Consider the following 22,132-nt stretch of genomic DNA (forward strand, 5'->3'; position numbering starts at 1 on the left):
CAACTTGTCTCTTCAACTTGCAGTGTCTGATGATACCATTAATATTTGATTCATAGTTTGTTATGACAGGATGTGGGACAAATATATTTTGCTCCATTATAATAATATTATACGTTTAAATCATTGTTTGTCTGAAATCTTGATATATAATCCCTCACGGATTTTATAGCGTTTTCACCGCTATTATTTTTTTTGTCATAATATCTTTTAAGTTCTCTGAACCGTTTTCCGCCGCACTTCCCACATAATTCTGTCTTTCCTCGCACTCCAATACCACACCGTAGACATGGTATTGGTCCTAGACTTCCTCGTCGTATGTTTTGTGAGTGCATCCAACAAAATTCCTTTCTACAGGATTTGTTGCATCGATTTACTGAGCCGATCATCAACCATCTGCATTGGGACATTGTATATATATATAATTTTCTTTATTTAAATATTTGTTTTAATTATATGTACGAGTTTGAGAGATTATCCCAAACTAGGCCTGTTAAATATAAATTCAACCTTGACAGATTATCTTCTGACTTGCCAGTACGAGATCTGGTTGATCCGAAAAATAAAAGTTTGATCTCGAAAATTCACGACGCCAAGAAAGAATTTTACACGGATGGTGCATCTCATACATGGTCAACGTTCAAGATCATACGCAACACTGGCAAAGTCAGTGTCGACAAAGTCAAGGACGCTGTCAAGGACGCCACAATGAACGACAAGCGAGCGGCAACTATCATTAACTACATCGCTGAATACGAGGGCAATCAAAAATATTTCTTCAGAGTAAAATTTATTGTATTAACAGAAACAGATAGTTGGATTATCCGTGACAAATATGATCCTGTCCTTGGTAATAATAAAACTATCATATTAAGTAAAAATTCCAGACCGGGTCTACTGACGGGTATTGACAAACCGTATTATGAACGAGCGTATCCTGTAACGGCGGTTATTTATGGAATCTATGAGATAAATAAAAAAACCCAACGTTGATAAACTAGCGCCGATGAAATTTTCAAGGTTAAATTGTGTAGCCGAGCGAGTAATAGAACACTTTACAAACGCGATGCGTGGAAATGGATTAACCGATTTAAGGCGTGAAAAAATAAACTCGTGGGCTGATTCAGTTAAGGATACCGGTGCTACAATAAAAGATGTTGCTGAGTTAGGAAAAATATTAAAATTTCCAATAACTGTGGCGACAATAACGGGAGAAGTACTGTACCAGTCGAAATATAAATCGAAAGGAGCTCCAATAAATATTATCGATCATAACGCGCACGCATGGACTAACGCGGTAACAATATTTCCACGTGATCGAACTGTTAGATTTTACCCCACAGATATGTTTGATTTTATCAACAAAATAAGTAAAACCGATCCTGTATCGGTATGGTTATTTAAAAGTAATGAGGAGGGTGAATTTGATCAGTTTGTCAAACCGAACGGTGAAATATATCGCACAGAATCCCTCCATGACGAGATGAAAAATCTTGCGACGTTTTTACAGTGCAAGCACGCGGAAAATACTGACAAATTACTAACTAATTGTTTTACCGTTCCATCTGTTGCGGCTCATTTCGCCAGAGAACGAAATTCATGGAAACCAACACGATTTGATTTACTCGAGGACGTACGCGCAAGTTGCGTTGAATATGGACATGGCGGATTATGGAATACCAAATACAATTACAATGATGTTATTTCGGTTGATATGGTTGCATGTTATCCAGGAAGTTTTCTGGGATACGGAGATTGTTCTGTATACTTTGAAAGATTTGGTCACCCTACAAACGAGATGACGCGAGTGGCAATTAATGGACCATTACCTGATTTTGATCTGACTGGATTCGCCTGTATTGAGTTGTTCGAGAGTAACGAAAATCTTCACAAGATTTGTTATGTTTGGTTTGGCAGACATTTTTGTGAAAAACGTTGGGCACCTATAGTTTTGTTGCGATATATGCTAGATTGTATGATACTGACATCGTTGGTTGTCAGTGAGGCAATTATATCATATCATGCACAGACCAAAGTTTGGTTGCCCATGTCAGATTCTGAAGTTATTAGCGAGTTTAAGGAAAAATATCCTGATATTTCCGAAGATGATATTCCTAATAAACTCAAAACCGCAAAAGATCTCGGTAGAAAAATTATAGGTAAATTTACTCAAGGTGATGCATATGATTATAAAAGACATCACGCACGATTAATTCTAGATGATGCCGAGTACGATTTTATAATCGCTGATACAACGGCGAAAAATACGTTTGTAAATCGAGAGAGTGTTTATTTATCCGACGGAACAAAATTAGGTACGATCGTTAGTTACATAAATGACGTCTCCCCGCAATATACTCATCTAAGATCTTCCATGTTGGCTTATGTTTCTATAAATTTATTATCGATGATTAATAGATTTCCTGAGACCGCAGTCAGAGTCGCAACAGATTCGTTTTATATTTCAAGTAAATATTTAGAACCTGTTATGAAATTTACAAGTAATGATGAACGATGGGGTTCGTGGAGAATAAAAAAGGAACTATTACACAATTATGCAGAATCAGCAGATGTTCCAGTGAGAGATTTTTATCGTGAGGGTAATAAAATATCAGAAATGTCGAAGGCACCATCGTTGAGTGATCCAATAACCAGATATAAGACAGTATATCTCAATGGACCTGGTGGATGCGGCAAAACAACTCGAACGATTAATGTTTTCAGAAATTCAGATATAATCGTGCTGACACCCACACATAGACTTGCACGTGAGATGAAACAGCGGCAAGTACAATCGTGTACGTATCATAGTTTCTTTCGGTGGCGCGGAGATACATGGACTCCTGAACGGATGGGAGAAAAATATATACCTAAAATAATTATTTGGGATGAGATATGCACGGTGTCATTGGATACATTAAAAAAGTTTCTTGATTGGTTGTTGACGAAAAATACCGCCATAATAATGTGTGGCGATCATGGTCAACCTCCGCCTTTTGTTGGACCATCTCCACATGATTGGTCAAAAAATTTCGTTGATTATTACGAAGAAATAGATGATGATCATAGAGCTCTTGATGCAAATTTGAAGGAGTTTAAAAAATTAATCAGATTACAATCAAACAAAATTCAGTGTGAAATAATACGTGGAGTGATCTCAGAGACATCAATGAGTGATTTTTTAAATTTATGGAGGCCCAACGATTTGATCGTAGCAAGTAGAAAAATAATCAGAGACGCTTTACAACAACAGTTATTTCAGCTGCATAAAGAACAATATTCAGAATTACCCGTTCCGTTATGTTATAGACCATCAGATACACGAAAACAGAATATTAATGTTGATATTCCAGGACCCTTGACAGAGTCAAGGAAACAGAATCTCGTATTAAATGATATTGTCGCTGTTGATATCAGTGTGGTCGAAGATGCATTACGCGCTGACAAATCTCCATGGGTGTTGGGATACGCTATGACGATCCACTCGTCTCAGGGATTAACTATTTCTGACACACGAGTCTGGATTGTAGACGATCGCATTGAGTGGTCAAATTTAGTTTATTTAGCGGTATCGAGGGTCAGAAATATATCTCAATTACGTAGAATTATAATTCCTGAAATCGTTGATAAATTTAACATCATCGATGATGATATAATAAGAAAAAAATTAATCGGATACAAACAATCTGACAAAAAAAATAAACGTGACTTTGATCTTGATGTTGAATTTATTATTGAGTTAAAACAGCAGCAGAACAATCATTGCATCAGTTGTAATTGTATAATGTTATGGCGGTATTCCAGTAATGATTCAAGACAATTCACCGTAGATAGAAAAGATAATAGTCGCGGTCATACACGAGAAAATACCATGTTAACCTGTCTTGAGTGTAATCGACGTAGAGGCGCTAGCGCCTTGAGTGCAGGCACCCTTGGCGCTAGCGCCTTGGGTGCTAGTTAAGTGATCGAAATCACCGGAGTGATCGCGGTGGTAGTTGTGTATCCGCGGGAATTATTTGTAGTTGTTCACGTGTAAATCCACGTTGAGGAGCGGCCGAATCTAATCTGTAGATTGCGGGTCTGGAAACGCCTACATTTCTTCCAGTGGATCTTGTCACGGTAGATATTTTGTGTGTGGTAACACTCCAAATAGGATCAGTCGCTCTCGCTTTACCACCTTCAAGTTCACCAGGCTCATATAAATATCTGACTGTGACATCACCTAATATTTTTTGTTTTCCAGCATCTTTTCGTTGTGTTGGTATATTTTTTTTTGTGACCGCGCTAATGGGTTTCATGTTGGTTGTTCGTGTGATTTCATTATTTAATGCAGCTATCACGCCTGGTAATCTTGCAACCCATTCGCGAGATCTTTTATCCTGAATAAATTCCCTCGCGTATTGATATCCAAATAACCGTTCAGCAAGTGTTCGATTAAATCGCTCAACAATTGCTTGATCACGGTGAATTGCAGTATGACCTCGTCGTATTTTGGTATTATGTTGTTTCATCAGCGATGATACTGGACCAAGAAATTCCTTACCAGGATCAACCTGTAGCAGCTGTGGCCATCACAGACCACCTTGTGGTCCACCACCTCGTTGATAAATTCGTTCAAACGCATCGGCTACTTCAGATGATGTTTTCGCCGATAGCGGCTCTGCTTCTTTATATCTACTTGCAACATCAATTACGGTTAACGCGTATTTGTACGTTTTTCCACGCACAGTATCATGCGGTAAAAACAGAATATCAGCTTGATGAACTTCATTAGGAACACTGACATCGAAATACGAGTACTGAATTTGTTTAGGACGTGGTAGATAAATTTGCCATATTGCCTGCCTGGACAACCACGTTTTAGCAGTAGAATGTTTAACCGCCGCTGCATCAGCGAGTTTACCAATTGCTGCTTTGCCTCTCCAGTATCCTCTCGGCGAATAATAAATTGATTCCATTATTAATTACCAGCCCCAATCGCTAATTTACCTTTCATCGAGGATCTTACTAACCAATTAGCTAATGATTCTCTAATATTTTTATTTTTTATAGAATTTAATGAATGAATTAATTTTACATCTGCAATATGCCTATGTTGTAGATTTTGACTTTTATAAGCTACATCATGAGCATGACAAGCTCGATCAATAGCATTTATTGGTTCCTCGCCTGGTTTTGGTTGATCTTGATCATCGAGCCTGATATCGAGTCGAGTACCAGGACCGCAATAATTATATCCTGGTAGATGTTTTTCTCCACTGTATTTAGCCCATGGAGCACCTGGAAACTTTGACATCAAATTAGCAATATCACCACCACGCTTATTAGGTAAAAACGAAAATTTCCTTCTACCGCATATAGAACATTTTCCACCGTACGCTATTTTTTTATTTTTTGTTATAACCGTAGCTAAATCAGTAGTTGGAGTTTTAACTCTACAGCGTAAACAATATAAATTCATGTCATAATATATATGGATATAATTGATTTCTCAGCAACTCGGCAACGAGAGCCAGTTAAGCATCATCCTGCGCTACCGAACTCCATCAGAATGATTATCATAGGACCATCTGGATCGGGTAAGACACAGTTATTACTTAATCTGATAATGAGATGGTTGAAATGGGATAAATTATATTTAGTAGCACCATCCGTTGATGATCAACGATGTTATGATGTACTTAAAGATTTCAATGAAAACGCACGATTACTGGATGAGGATAATGATGTTATAGAGTTTATAACCGATATTGATGAAGCACCATCCGTAGATTCCATAGACGGATTTATTAATAATTTAGTTGTATACGACGATGTGATGCTAGATAAACAATCAAATCCAGCCAGAATATTTTCCCGAGGTAGACATAAAAATACAGATGTGATCTATGTTACTCAACGATATACACAAATTCCGAAGGTGATTAGAGACAACTGCAATATTTTAGTTGTGTTTAATGGCGTAGACACACACACGTTGCGAAATATTCATCAAACTTGGTGTGGTGGTGACATGGATATAATTAAATTCAAAAATTTCTTCTCACGAGCGCAAGCTACCCCACATGGATTTATAACAATAAATTTACATGATCCAAGAACAAGATATCGTGTGGGTATTGATAAAATATTTGGGTAACAGGGGGAGCAGCAGAGAGGGTGCCTACCAACGTTGGTCGTCAAAAAAATAAACAAGAAATAAATAAACACGTAGAGTACTTTATGTTTTCAGATACTATTTCGAACTGAGGTTTTATTAGTACAATCGTCCATTACAGAAATAAAACATCTCAAGGAAAAGTTCATTTGTAAAATCTTGACCTTTCTACGAGATGATTTATTTGTTTGTTTTATTTGTTTTGTCGGAATTCTATGGTCTGTTCACCCTCTCTGCTGCTGAACCATAACAGAAAGAAAATAACATTTTTAAACTGGTATCTTGTAACATTCAGTCTTAGTGTAGTTTACAGTGAAACATACATTCTATATCAAGTAAGAACTGGCCTAATTTTTAAAGTAAAATTAAAAGATCTTCCATCTTTGTTTTTTTTCTTTCTTCTAAATAGCAAGCCATAATGAAGTGGAGCTGAATTAACAGGATGTGCACTTCAAGTACTCTGTTATCTTTTTCACTTCATTCCTCTCAACTTTGTGATTAAAATTCAAAGAATATGGACTGATCAGTTTTCTTCTTCTCAGTGGTCACTTTAAAGTAACTGCATTAACTAGGAAGCAGTGCTGGAAAAATATTTAATCCATTAAGTCCACAGACATCAGGTGATTAGAGAAAAAAGCTGAAAACAATGGCTGATATCCCTATTTTACACTATACTCTGGCATAATAACAAAATTCTTAATCAAAAGAGCTGAAATCAGCTAATTAGCTTACAGTTTTCACATATAAGCTCAGGTCTGGTTCCAGATTTTGTTGGTTAAGTAAAACTGTGTTACTTGCAAATAATTCAAAATTTCAAGGAAAATATTGGATTATTGCACATTTATGTTCTGCAGCTCTAGACAGCATATTTTCCACATGTTTTGATCTACATGTAACTGTATGATAGAACTCTGAACTTACCAAAGATCTTGGAGTGGAGCCAAATAAACCAGTGTCATAGGTTGTTCCCATTAAACTGGTTTGTGTGAGATGTGGTGAGGTAGAAGTTGTCATCCCTGGTAAATCCAACAACGGTATGGCTGCCATCTGATTCTGTCAAGGACAATTTATAAGCTTCATGAGGAAATGAAAATCTTTTATTTCTGCATAAAATTAAGAAAAAGTTTTCCTTACAGCTTGATTTTTCTTCTTCATTTGACTAATGTGAAATAAGAAAAGCCTAAGAAAATTATATATCCCAAAGCATGATATGTACTTTCTTAGTGTATGCAAAACAAATCTTCACTAGAATAATTTTCATTTTTGTGCTTACAAATGTATTACTCACGTATTCCAAATGGTTTGATTGATTTAAAACTAGGTCACTGAATTCACTATATCAGTTTTGGGGGATTTCGTGGTTGCTTTAAAGACCTCATGATCAACAACAATTATTTCTAAAGAAATAAAAGGACATCTTCCCTGATCCACAAATTTCTCCCTGAACCATGAACATTTAAATCAACTCTGATTAATTCTTCTGATCTGTGACCAGTAGAGATAAACAAAGAGGTTGTGGAAAAATGAAAAACTGATGATCTCAGTTGCTTGAGCATCGTGGGGGTCACAATTATCCTCTTGGGAAAGTGTATCATGAGGTCAAGTAGATCAATCAAATAAGTTTTCTTCCATCTTAGAGGGGCAATAACAAATACTCTTCTATCCTGGTTCCTCACTGCTGGAGGGAAGGCATAAGCCCACACCCCACTCAATTGATTGACAAGGCACTGATGGCCTAGGCCTCAGGGTACAGAAATGTGAAAACAAAGGAAGGCAATTTGTGATTCTGCCTTGTCACTAAAACATTTGTTGTCACAGACCCACAGAGTGCTAATCTTATGAAAGACAGATGGGAGGAGAGACCACTCCCTATGTAGCAGTTGGTCTTTCCTCAACAATGAAGAATAAATTCAAAAAGACATTAGCCCAGCTTGGGATACAACAAATCTACACTAAGATACAGTCTCAGACACACTAGAAACTCAAATACCATAAAACACAGTTCTGATGAATTGGTCACCCCCTCTGTTTGAGGATATAATTTACCACCAGAGTTGTCTGACATTATTAAGACCACTTTTCATAAAGCAGATCTTTCCATGCACTGAAAAAAGTTGATATGAAGGACCTTTTCCTCTAGCATTCACTTACCACCATCACAAAGCATGTAGTAAGTGAGTCCTAATCAACTGGCATCTGTACAAATAGTTTCCTGTTAAAGAGTTTACAGGCACATTCTTGCCACACTCTGTATTGCCTCTGCCACTGGAAGTGTTGAATTTCCATTAAGAATGATATCGAATGATCTAAGCAGCTCATAAAAGGGTGACATTGGGCCAAGAGTGCCATCTACAAGGGGTGCTTGAAGATGTGGCTGAGACAGAGTTAGTCCACTGCCACACTGAAAAGGCAGTAGTTGAAGAAAATCCCTCCCTGAGATGGAATTCTTCACAGAAATAAACTCTGACAGTTCAGTGATCCAAGCAATGCAGCTGGGAAAAGCTGAATTTGGTTGAGATAGGTCAGGAAGTCAATATCTAGATAGATGAAATAATGTGTGTGGTTAAGATTGGACTTGTCCTGCACACTAGGAACCCTATCAAGGGGAAAGGAGTGTGAAAGGTGGTTCATGTCATGCATAAGAACTTATTGTATGTTTCTGTAGAACGTCATCCAGGTATGCTGCTGTCATGGTGGAGAAGGTTGTCTTAAAGGAGGACATAATGAAGTGAAGATCCAAGGGTTGAGCATTGACTAGATGAATATTTTACACCATCCTGTGCTAACTAAAGTGAAGGTACTTGTGAGATTATGGGTATATGAGCATCAAGACTGATCACACAATTTGTCAGGTTTGAATGCAAGCTATACCAACCAAGCTGTTGCTTTTGAGTCTTGTCCTTCTGATGATGACTGTTCCTCCTGATGTGGCCAAAAAGGTAGACTGACTGGCAAGAAGAGATCAACTGGAACTCCTCTACTGCTTGCTACCTACTTTCCTTTATTCACCCTCTCTAACCAAAAAGGGGGTGAGCCAGAAGGCAATGAGTGCAGTGCCATCAGGTGATGCAGTTTAAATGAGGACAAGCTCAGCTGGGCATCTTGTCTCACTAAATCTAAACTGGAGGAGACCATAAGAGCACTGACCATTTATGTCATATGACACTCTTTTGACAATCTTAGCTATACGGCATGATGATTCCCATGTGCAGTCATTATGTTTCTTCCAACAAGCAGAAAGTGATCAAGGATGCCCAGTTAAGCAACAACAAAGTCATATTGACAATCCTCATCAATTCTGATACAGCATTAAAGGCCTGACAATATATCTTGTTAAAATGAGGTGCAACGATAATTTATGGTCATATTATCTTTATCCAAATACGTCATTGTGATATGCATACAAGTGGGATCTGTACCCATGAGGTGAAAGCAATGCTCGCAGCTGTCTCATTTGCCCAGGTCTTGAATTTTTGTCAGAAAGATGCTTAAGGATCTATGCAATCTTTGGTGACTCAGGGAGAATCTTGAAAGTGGGATTCTTGTATTATTCATCAGTGTCAACTAAGCCTTGTCCTTACAGGTCCGCTTCACTGCAGGTGGGAGAGACAGCACATGCCTGGCAACAAGCTATTGTAGATTCCTTGATTGCTACAAAGACACTATACTTTATCAGAGTATGATGGCAAATCAGGGTTGTCTATTTTTGGGTCCATCATTCTGAGTGGAGGTAATGATGCCGTATCATCCCTATGCATGGTGTGGTGCCTACCAATTGGGTAAGTTTTGAAACCTGGGTCTGCTGTATCCATTAGAGTATATAGCTCAGACAGCAAGTCTTAAGCTGGGGCAGCTAGCTAGACATGTATTAAGAACTGAGTGAAAGGTGTGAAAGTCTGCCTTCTGGCAGGATGTGAGATAGCTGTCTCAGATGTTTGGAAAATGGCATCCAGCACAGTTAGCTGAAATGCAGTTAAAGGATCTGATATCATCATAATATGTATCTTGAGATCAGCAAAACTGAACTGTAACCCCATGTACTAATCTTACAGGACCATGCACAGACATGTGGACATACTTATGCCCATTTGTCTGCAGAAAAGGTGTGTATCTTCTCAAATATCCTCCTCTGATGCAAACATTTTACAAATAGTCTCTTATATTGGGTATTACATGTGTCACCCAATCAGCATCATGCTTGGGATTCAGTGACACTACATTTGCACTATTTGAGACAAGTCACAGTAGGTGGAATATTAAGCTGGAGTGGGGATGCCTATGTTGAATCCCCCACTATGCCTGCTTTGGCCTTTGTTGACAGATGAAATGAAAAGTTGTCTTGGGTCATGAGGTGTTTTGATCTGGTGCTGAAAGCTTAAAGCACTAAACATACAGTATATGGTGAGTACCTAGTGGAAGCAGGGGAAGATATAATCTGTAAGAGTTGTTTCCCATTACCTATGTGATATATTGTTGTTGTTGTTGTTGTTCTAGGGTTTAATGCCATTTTTCAGCACAAGATAGGCTATACATGGTGGCCAGTATAACTGGTGGAGGAAGAACCCTGGGAAGAACCACCGACCCACAAGAAGCTACTGGCAGGCTTTCCCACATGCCCACGCTAGCAGAACCTTGGACTCGAACTCATGCAGACAGAGGTGAGATGGCAGTGATCCGGAACGGTGAGCGCTTTAGACCACTCAGCCACTCGGGGCCCCTTATGTGATATATAGATGGAAAAGATGCACTGTACATCTTTCCAGGATGGCTGGATTTGGGAGGCAGCAGACAATATTAATGTGATTGGGTATTGTATTCAAAAGAGAAATTTAACTTATCATGCAGAAATTAAATCACTTTTTCAGCTCCATTGATCCAAAATCAATAGGCATCTGTCTCTAATCTAATTCTGTCACGCACATACATGGTAAGAGAAAAAGAGACAAACCAAACTAAATTATGCTGTGGAAAACACCTCATCCACAGGTGGACAGACATCACTACTGCTATATCATCTTGCACCTTCCGTTAGGGGAGATAACTGATGGCCCAAAAGCAATCAACTGGCACAAGAAGGTCATTTAAACAGGAATAGGCTGAAAGTTAAGCCATCATAAGCTAATTTAGTTCCCATGGCCCTCCAGATAATGCTAACTGCAAATTAGCAGCATTCCCATTAGGTTCAATGAGAACTATGATAAACTGACCAAACAAAAACTTCCAAGAATATAAATCTGTCTGCCCAGTACATAGCCCTGTTATGAATGACTTTTTGCAATGATAAAAAAAGTCAATATAATGAAATTAATTACCATACTAGCATTATATAAGTGCAGTATAATGAAGGTTTTATAATTAGAAATTCAAACACAACTTGAAAATCACTGTCTTTAAATTTCAATGTCTTGGTTCTTAAAATAGAATATGATTCATGCCTTGAAAAATTTGGGGCTGTGAATCTGTTGCCATAAGGTAAAAAGTATAGAGTGAGAACCAAAACATATATTAATCTCAGAAATACAAGTGGAAGTCTGTAATTAGTTTTTGTTGGTTCTAAGGACACTTTTAACACATTACTGGCTATAAACCAAGGAAATGGGAACTACATGCCTTTAGAAAGGGCAAACCCAGGCAGCTAACCAAGAATGGTCTGGGTGGGTATCAAACCCATGACCCTTGGATTACATGTAACTTAGGACTGGTGGCATTAAATTTACTTACTGTGACTTTATTCAGTGTCTTCATGACTCTGTCAATTCGGGCCACTGAGTGAGCATGAAATTCATCCTTCGTTAACACCCTGGATCCCATATCCTCTGTTTTCACTTTTGGAGACCTACAAGAAAATGCAATTGTATTTCTCTGACATAAATATGTAACTTCTTGAGATTTAAACAACCCGCTGCACATTATATGACAGAAAAATGTCATCAAAGTTCAAGTCAATATGACAGTGAAGTAGTCCAAGCTTCTAACATCACTTAGCTGAAAGATGACACTAGAACCAATTGCCTATTCAAAACCCTCCAAAATTGTCAAATATAAGGTGGCATTTGCCGGCCTATATTTCATAACCAAGGATCTACAGATGTGTGTAACTTGCAGAAGTTGATAGTATTGATATTTATCTTCATGTTAAATCATTTAATCATGTATCCTCACTCGTCTGTTTGGCATTATTATTTTTCCAAATCACTGTCATCTTTCATTTAATATTTGATATTGCAGACAATGGTGGTATGGGCAAAAAATTGTCTAATGACATAATTCAGGTGACAGGAAATAATAACCAGACATAAAGATAATGAAGTCATACACTTCCATGGATCATTAATAATGTAACACAGGCTGGGAAACACTGACCCATGTGTGAGCAGCAAAAAATGAATTTTCAAATAGGCAACTGGCTGCAGTGTCATCAATTATAATCAGAACAAACATTATCAGTGATGGTCAGATACTTGAATTAATTTGGGTGGCAAAGGCGATTTGGTTGATGGTGCATTATCACTTGCAATCATTCAACAATTAATAATCTGTGCATTTTTTAAGCTGTTTACTACCTGGCTCATGAACATAGCACATAATCATAAGGTTGTACTACATAATCTAAGAAACCACTAAAATTTTCAAAGACAGAAAATAGCATGTGCATTATAAAGTGAAACAAATTCATACAACCAAATCCAAATCCCAAAAATCTGTCATTCACTACATTCTGAAATGCATCATCAGAGGAAACATGATAATTATGTCTCACTTCTATTGTGCATGACTATTAAGACTGAACTATACATGCTAATGAAAAGTTTTAACTAAAATATTAACAAACTGTCAATACCGCCAGTGGCAGCAGAAAAGTGACTGCTATATTTTGCTTGCCACTAATGTAGTGTTATATATATTTTATTTAATTTATATTTGATTTAATTTAATTGCTTATTTGTTAGTTTTACATTTTTTAAATTCTATTACTCTATTAATGCTATTTTAATGTATGTTTAATTACTGGATTTGATATTGTTCTGTTCTGTTCTGACTGTATTTTTAGATTTTATTCATAAACAACTTTATTGAGACACTGTATCTATTGCTGACCTAGTTCCTGACCTTGATTCTGAACCAGTAAGAGTTGTAGTAAACAAGTTTTTTTCTTCTTTTAATTCTTTCTCAGAGTAAGATTTATAAAGTGGAATTGAGGCCATCTATAGTACGTGACAAATAACATGTATCAATTAGGTTTTTCTAGAGGACTGACCCACATCCGGGCATCTGTATGGCATTGTAGCTAGATTTATTAGATTTATTATTGATGTTTTGAGAAATAATCATTATTCTTGCCATAACACTTGAGAAGTCAAAGTGTTTTATGTTGTGACAGTTTTGGGGATAATTATTTTATTTTATTTTAAAGAAATGTGATTATTTTCCCTATAAATTAATTCTTGGACAAGGACATTTATTGAAATTTACAGAATTAAAAAACTGGAATATTATTTTCTGTGATTCAATAAAGAATTGTTGACACATCAGTACAATGCTAACCACAGCATACATCATCACCTTCCATTTTGGATTTCATCGGGATTCAAACTCAGTTTCATTTGGAATTTTTATTACTAGGACTTCTATTTTTTAATTCTTGGATTATCTTTTGATTTGATTTGTAAAACTGTAAGTTCTTTTTCTCATTTTTACCTTGTTTTTTTATGGAAAAAAATTATTTGTTAAATTTTATAAAGCTTGTTGTCTTCACATTTTTCTTGTTACGTTTTGTACCCATGCCAAGTGTAGTCAATGACCAAAACAACCTGACATATCATGCAGAAAGGAAAATGACATTTTCAGATCCTTGACCTTGACACTGGACCTAACAACACCAGATCTGTACAGTTTCTGCCTCAATCTATGTTTAAAACACATATGAGATTTGAGAAGAAAAAAAGACTAAGGCAAAATAAAGTTGTGCTGTAGAAACCACTTTGTCTATGGAGGGAAACTGATGCATGGACAGACAGATGGACATTACTACCACACATCCCCTGAGGCTCTGGTATACTAATAATGGAAATACAGTCTATATAAGGCAATAAGAAAGCAAGATCATAGTCAAGATAAATATACCATATAAGTGTATCCATGTACCATACAAAATGTATATACCTCAACATACCTTAATAACACACAACATGGTACTTGAATATGCTCTGATAAGCACTTTCATCTCCTTTTGGACAAAACTCCCAAAACATTTCCCTTACTGACAACACAACTGTATATGTCACAATACTCTGTGGGAAGGAGGCAGCTGCTAAAACCTGCCTGAAACAATATAATTTTCTAGGAACTTACCATTATGCATGACTAATGTCTCATACCACCTAATGAACTGAATCTTACATATAATAATGTTGTGCAACCATACTGGAAAAGGTAACATACTTCCAAATTAGACAGCTCCCACAGACAAAGAAAGCAAACTCTTCTAGTATATCTGATGGGGACACTGTTTATAATATTCTGTGTTTCACATATTATAATGTGCAAAACCTCATAAATGTGACCTAAATACGAATTTCTTAAGCGCACAGTTCAGATATTATCTTTAATACGGTATGTGTAATTATGTGTTTGGATTGATTTGTGTGTTTGGATAGATTTGTGTAATTGGACTGACTGTCTATCTATATTTTGTAACCAACCTTGGTGTTTCATCTTCACTATGTGGTTCTGGTGCTATTAGTCTTGGGGATAAACCAGCATCAAACTGCGCCACTGTAAGAAGAAAAAGAAAATCCCTTTCATTGTGTTAATTTAATAATTATATAAAGTTACATTAAAAAATGTATTGGATCAAATGTGTAACTTATTAAATATATTATTTTTAAAGGTGGGTTAAGGACAAATTTTTTAAGATGGCCACTGTGGCAGCTATACTGGACATCATATTGGTACCACTTTCATTTAGAATAATCTAAAAGTCATAAGAAGTTGTTTTTAGTGAAAATCTCATGATGAAATAAATGATCATCCATGCAGAAGGATGAACTTCAATAAGATTCTCACAATGGCTGTGGTGGCCATAATGGATGTCCAAGCAACACCATTTTCATTAAGGACCAACCAGACCAGGGGTCTCAAACATGTGGCCCATGGGCTGCATGCTGTCTGCCAAGCAATATCCTGCAGTCCACACAATGACTGGCATCACAAGGTGTCATGAGAGATAACTAAGGTGGTGCAGCCCTTGGGCCATCAAAAATGCCCTCATGCAACCCTCAAGGTGGTTTGAGTTTAAGACCATGAGATAAATGTGTGTAAAGTTTCAAGGAAATCCAGGTAGTTTAAGGGGAGTAGCAATAACAAATTGGTCATAATAGATGGATGGATGATGGAGCCCATCAGGTCTATGACCTACAGAGCAAAATCAAGACTATTATAAAATGAAAATTATATCCCACCAATCTTCTAAGGAGTATTATTTTATCATTGGTCACAAACATGACCTTTTGAATCTAAAAACAACCGAATTTCTTACTGGTCGTAAATTCAAGTCAGTCACAACAATGTTTTCAAGCTGAAAGACACAAAACTTTAAGTTATTTTGTAAAACTATTTATCTTCTTTTTGTGTCAGTGAACAAAAATAACAGTGATTAAGTGCACTGGAGTCATGACTGAAAGGATACATGTTTGAATTTTACCCTCATATCTGTTCAGGTCAATTACATTTGTGTCAATGGCCAGGATACTTTACTCAAACTGCCATGGCAGTAAAAACAAATATTTGTGTTTCTTTTCCATAAAACACCAAACCAATCCAATCAGTCTCACTGCCCTAAACATTTCAGCTACTGACCCCAACATCTATATACCTTCTCAAGCGCAAGCCAATCTACAAAGTTTAGTCTTGGTTTGTGGTAAAAAATTGGAGTAATTCTGTGGAAACCATTTTCCTTCTTGGAGTCTCTCTGACCTAGATCTTTGACCTTTTAGTCCCAAACGTTTTAGGTTTCTCAACTGATACCCACCTATATGGTCTTGTAAAGCATGTGATACAGAACTTAAGCAGTTTTGTGGAAATCAGTATTCTTCTTTCAGTCCCTGTGATTTTGACATTTGACCAATTTTGCTCAAAATTGAATATGTTTCTTCCATGTCTCAATTACAAGCTTTCCACAAAGTTTGGTTGAAGTAAGTGATAAGGTACTTGAAATATAATTTAGAAACAATTTTCTTTTTGGAGTCACAGTGACCTTGATTGTTGACCTTTCAACCTCCAAATAAATAGATTTCTTTCTTATCTAAAAAGCAAGCTATTCTTTCTTTCTTATCTAAAAAGCAAGCTATTCACAAGTTTGATCAATGTATATGATATGCAGGTCAAGTTAAACAGGTTTCATTCTTTCAGTCCATGTGATCTTGTTGAGCCAAAAATTCATCTGTTTTTTCCAATGCCAACTAATTACAAATTCTGGTTATCACATATGATAGTGAATTCCTGTTGTTATCCAGGTTTGTAGGTTTGAATGCCATTTTTCAGCACATTATAGGCTATACATGGTGGCCAGTATATCTGGTGGAGGAAGAACCCAAGAAAAAATCCAGGAAGAACGACCAACCCATGGGAAGCCACTGGCAAGTTTTCTCACATACCAACAATGGCCAGCCTGAAACTCGAACACACACAAATAGAGGTGAGAAGTCATTGATCTGTAAAGGCAAGTGCTTTAGACCACTCAGCAACCTGGTCCCCAGTTACTTTGCCAAAATGAAACCAGGAACAGACAGAATGGATAACATCATAAAACAACATGCTCTACCTTAACCCTTTACCTCATAGAGCATAGTTACAAAGTGCAGTGCGCTATAAATAGAACACCTGTTACCTATACGACCCCATATACATAGCCTGCCTGTGAACTGTTAAGCAGTGTAGTGTATGTTACGTTTAACAGCAATTTTAACCATTTTACATTTTTGGTACACATCTATTATATGTGGAAAAATTTAAGAGTAAAGTCCGATTGTTATAGCTGTGTAAATATTTTTCACGGAAGAATTTTTTATGTGTTTTAAAATCTTGAGAGAACTCATTCACCGTCATGTCAGTGAGGCCGTGTTACAAACCGTAGCTGCCATTTCCCATACTCGAAATTTGCAAGTTTTTTGTCTGCCTCTACATCACTAAGTCATCTGAATTTGATAATTTATAAAAACTAATTGCTGCCTACATCAATATCAGAGCCTTTACCTAAGTTATTGAATCTTTCATGGTTGTCATTCTAATCGTGAAAACTTTGTATGTACTGAATGAAATCTGCGACCGCCATTTTGGAGAGTACAGATTATGACCCAGTTACTTTAACTAGCAGATATTGACCAGTGCATAAACAGTGACCACTTGATCTGACGTAATTGTCGTTTGCAGAAATGAATGTAGTATCTAACAGGGGGTTTTCCCTGAGGGTGGTGCTATGAAAACCAGCTCAAAATGGCAGGCGTCAAAAAGCGCTTCCATGCAAATGGAGTAGAGGCATCCAAAGATGCTTGCATGAGGTAAAGGGTTAAGGCAGGCATATGACAAGCAAAACAGCCAAAATAAATTTGCATCATGAATCATTTCTGAAAGCAAGGATGGAATGAAACTCTGAATTTTGGTTCAAAAAAAGTTTTTAAAACTAAAAACTTTGAAAGGCACAATAATATAAGTAACAGAACAAAATAAAAAAATAGCCCTGATTACACTCATCTGACATGTTGAGATATTCAACCTACACTTATCAGGAATTATGTTGGCCATAAACTATAGATGTTATTACCATGATGGAGACAAAACAAAAATTGTATGACCTAATAACTACAATGCTGTATTATAATTAAAGCTCATTCAGATTTTCAACAACAATAGACTTGAAGTGATGGACCATTAAGACATTACAGTAATTAGGCTAAAACTGCACGTCAATATAACATTCTATTGAGATGGAGCTGTAATAATGAAATTTTGAATGTCTACCATGACGCCCATACCGGTTGTCAGATTGGTACCATTTTTATTTGGGACAAGCTAGAAATCAAATGAAGTCTTTTAGTGAAAACGCCAAGTTGATATGATCATACATGTAGGAGAAGTAATGATACAAAGATTTTCAAGACTGCCACTGTGGCAGTCCTATTGGAGAGATTGGTACCATTCTGATTTAAGATCAACTAGACATCATCATAAGCATTATAACGAATAGCACATGCTAATATGACCAGTCATGTAAGAGGAGTAGCAATAACAAGAATTTCAAGATGGATACTGCAGAAGTCATACTGGAGAGATTGGTAGATCAACTAGACATCATTATAAGCATTATAATATGACCAGTCATGTAAGAGGAGTAGCAATAACAAGAATTTCAAGATGGACACTGCAGAAGTCATATTGGATGTCCAAACAGCACAGGACTATCTATACCACAGTATGAATATGTTCATGGCAATCCTCCAAGCTATTTAGGAGAAGTAATGATAACAAAGTGACAGAAAAACAAGGGACGAAAAACAATCCCATAAGCACATCTGATCTATGACCAGTAGAACTAAAGATTGTATTTATGATAATCTTTTGATACTTCCCTATCAGAAAACTCTTTCTTTCATATTTATTTAATCTCACCTCGTGCATCATAATTATAGATTAAAACTGGCTGGTTGTCTCCAATTGAACAGAATGCCACCAAGTGATCTCGAGGGTGGTAATGGATGTCTGTGACGGGATGCCGGTAATTTAATTCTGAATACATTATCACCTGGTCTCCTGAATATGGAAAAAGTATCATACTGTAAACTATCTGAGATCAAATTAAAGCAGATTAAGCTGAAGAAAAATGAATGGAATTAAATCAGGATTATACTGTGAATTCACATCTAATTGTGATGTATCAATTTTTGTTTTTTTCCAAACACAAATTTAAAGAATCTCATTATGGAGTATCAATCTGTGCCAACAAACAGTATCCCCTTCCCAAATAAATGAATTTAAATACCTATACAAATATACTTTGCAAAACCAGGACAAAATTGATACTTACAAAAAATAAAAACTATATATTCATTTTAATTATGTCTAAATGTAATCAATAACATCATAAATAGCAACTACTAGCATGCAATAAAGTGGAAGTGATTTAATAAAAATTAGGCTGTAAATTTTAATTATATTAGAATGTTTTCTACTGTAACAATATTTCTAAACCTAAATGAATAATGAGTAAAGGACAAATATTTCTATATCTAAACAAATAACAAGTAAAGGACAAATATTTCCATACCTAACTGAATAGCATGTAGATGACAAATCTTTCTATACCTAAATGAATAACAAGTAGGTGACAAATATTTCTATCTCTAAATGAATAGCAAGAAATATTTCTATACCTAAATGAATAGCATGTAGAGGACAAATATTTCTATACCTAAATGAATAACAAGTAGATGACAAATATTTCATTACCTAAATGAATACCAAGTAAAGACAAATATTTCTATACCTAAATGAATAGCATGTAGAGGACAAATATTTCTATACCTAAATGAATAACAAGTAGATGACAAATATTTCATTATGTAAATGAATACCAAATAAAGACAAATATTTCTATACCTAAATGAATACCAAGTAAAGACAAATATTTCTATACCTAAATGAATAACAAGTAAAGGACAAATATTTCTATACCTAAATGAATAGCATGTAGATGACAAATATTTCTATACCTAAATGAATAACAAGTAGGTGACAAATATTTCTATATCTAAATGAATAGCAAGCAATGGACTAATATTTCTATACCTAAAAGAATAATGAGTAAAGGACAAATATTTCTATACCTAAATGAATAGCATGTAGAGGACAAATATTTCTATACCTAAATGAATAACAAGTAGATGACAAATGTTTCATTACCTTAATGAATACCAAGTAAAGACAAATATTTCTATACCTAAATGAATAGTATGTAGAGGACAAATATTTCTATACCTAAATGAATAACAAGTAGATGACAAATATTTCATTATGTAAATGAATACCAAGTAAAGACAAATATTTCTATACCTAAATGAATACCAAGTAAAGACCAATATTTCTATACCTAAATGAATAACAAGTAAAGGACAAATATTTCTTTACCTAAATGAATAACAAGTAGATAACAAATATTTCTATACCTAAATGAATAACACTTAGAGGATAAATATTTCTATACCTAAATGAATAACAAGTAAAGAACAAATATTTCTATACCTAAATGAATATCATGTAGATTGCAAATATTTCTATACCTAAATGAATAATGAGTAAAGGACAAATATTTCTTTACCTAAATGAATAACAAGTAAAAGACAAATATTTATATACCTAAATGAATAGCATGTAGAGGACAAATATTTCTATACCTAAATGAATAACAAGCAGATGACAAATATTTCATTACCTAAATGAATACCAAGTAAAGACAAATATTTCTATACCTAAATGAATAACAAGTAAAGAACAAATATTTCTATACCTAAATGAATAATGAGTAAAGGACAAATATTTCTATACCTAAATGAATAACAAGTAGATGACAAATAGTTCTATACCTAAATGAATAGGGACACTGATAACCGAAATTTAATAAGTCTGATCTGAGGATTGCTATGATAACAAACATCAAACATCAGCCGATACTCCATACATGCACCGTAGGAAGTGGGTACGAAGTATATGGGCATAATAGTGGAGTACATTTAAGTACTGACACAAATTGGGGGTCAAAAGTAAAGCCGTAAATCATGAAACTTGGCAATGGCCCCTGAATTGTTTCTATAGGAATACCTCAGGAAGAGATACTCGGGGGAGTTTGTAGGGTTGTGAAAAGTGTATGACACCTGTATGTGGAGCTGGAAGAGGCTAATATGAGGTGAATAGATGACTGATAACTGAAACTCAATAAGTCTGATCCTGAGGATTGCTATAATAACAAACATCAGCCGATACTCCATACATGCACTGTAGGAAGCGGGTATGAAGTATATGGGCATAATAGTTGAGTACATTTAAGTACTGACACAAATATGGGGGTCAAAAGCAAAGCTGTAAATGCATGAAACTTGGCAATGGCAATACCTCAGGAAAGGAGATTTGGGGAGTTTGTATGATTGTGAAGAATATCCGACACCTGTATGTGGAGCTGCAAGGGGCCGATACAAGGCATACAGGGACACCGATAACCGAAACACGATGAGTCTGATCCTAAGGACTGCCATAATAACATTAGTCGATTTGACAAAGGGCCCCTAGAACAGAGCTAGAACGGTACACTATGCAAGACATGTCCCAAATAAACAACATGGTGGAAGGAGGGGAGGCAGATGGTTCTTTCTGTAAATAATGTTAAAAATTAAATGCAGCATCTGCACTGAAAGGAATGCATCACTACATGTGTATCAGTTATATGAATGCTGCCTAACTGACACAATGTCTGATCACATGCTTCAACTGAGTCATCTGATTGGTTCAACATGACAACATATCTAAATTTAGTTACTAGCTTATTAGCATATATTGGCTGCAATGACATCATGTCTGGGCAGATAACCATAGTAGACAAAAAGGGGACCAGCAAGGAGCCAGAGAAGGATGCACTGTGTATAACTTAAACTACATTTAACCAATTAAATTATAATGAGTAAAGGACAAATATTTCTATACCTAAATGAATAACAAGTAAAGGAGAAATATTTCTATACCTAAATAAACAGCATAAAGAGGAAAAAAAATTCTATACCTTAAATGAATAATAAGTAAAGAACAAATATTTTATACCTAAATGAATAATGAGTAAAGGACAATTATTTCTATACTTAAATGAATAATGATGTAAAGGACAATTATTTCTATACCTAAATGAATAACAAGTAGATGACACATATTTTACACCTA

At 35.8% G+C, this 22,132-nt stretch overlaps 1 protein-coding gene across 2 annotated transcripts in view; it reads right to left on the reverse strand.

Moving 5' to 3' along the window:
* Window positions 1–22,132, reverse strand: part of LOC149807413 (jouberin-like) — a 146,889-nt gene that overhangs the window by 58,217 nt on the left and 66,540 nt on the right. For both annotated transcript variants that reach the window (XM_089966517.1, XM_089966508.1), the window contains exons 23-26: window positions 18,821–18,961; window positions 14,857–14,929; window positions 11,876–11,990; window positions 7,076–7,207 (exon numbers count right to left, since the gene is read on the reverse strand). In XM_089966517.1, coding sequence (XP_089822643.1) covers window positions 7,076–7,207; window positions 11,876–11,990; window positions 14,857–14,929; window positions 18,821–18,961 — 461 coding nt within the window. The remainder of the gene's footprint in view (window positions 1–7,075; window positions 7,208–11,875; window positions 11,991–14,856; window positions 14,930–18,820; window positions 18,962–22,132) is intronic.

This window comes from Sinohyriopsis cumingii, chromosome 1 (assembly GCF_028554795.1).
Source record: "Sinohyriopsis cumingii isolate HCF-2022 chromosome 1, ASM2855479v2, whole genome shotgun sequence".
Taxonomy (NCBI): domain Eukaryota; kingdom Metazoa; phylum Mollusca; class Bivalvia; order Unionida; family Unionidae; genus Sinohyriopsis; species Sinohyriopsis cumingii.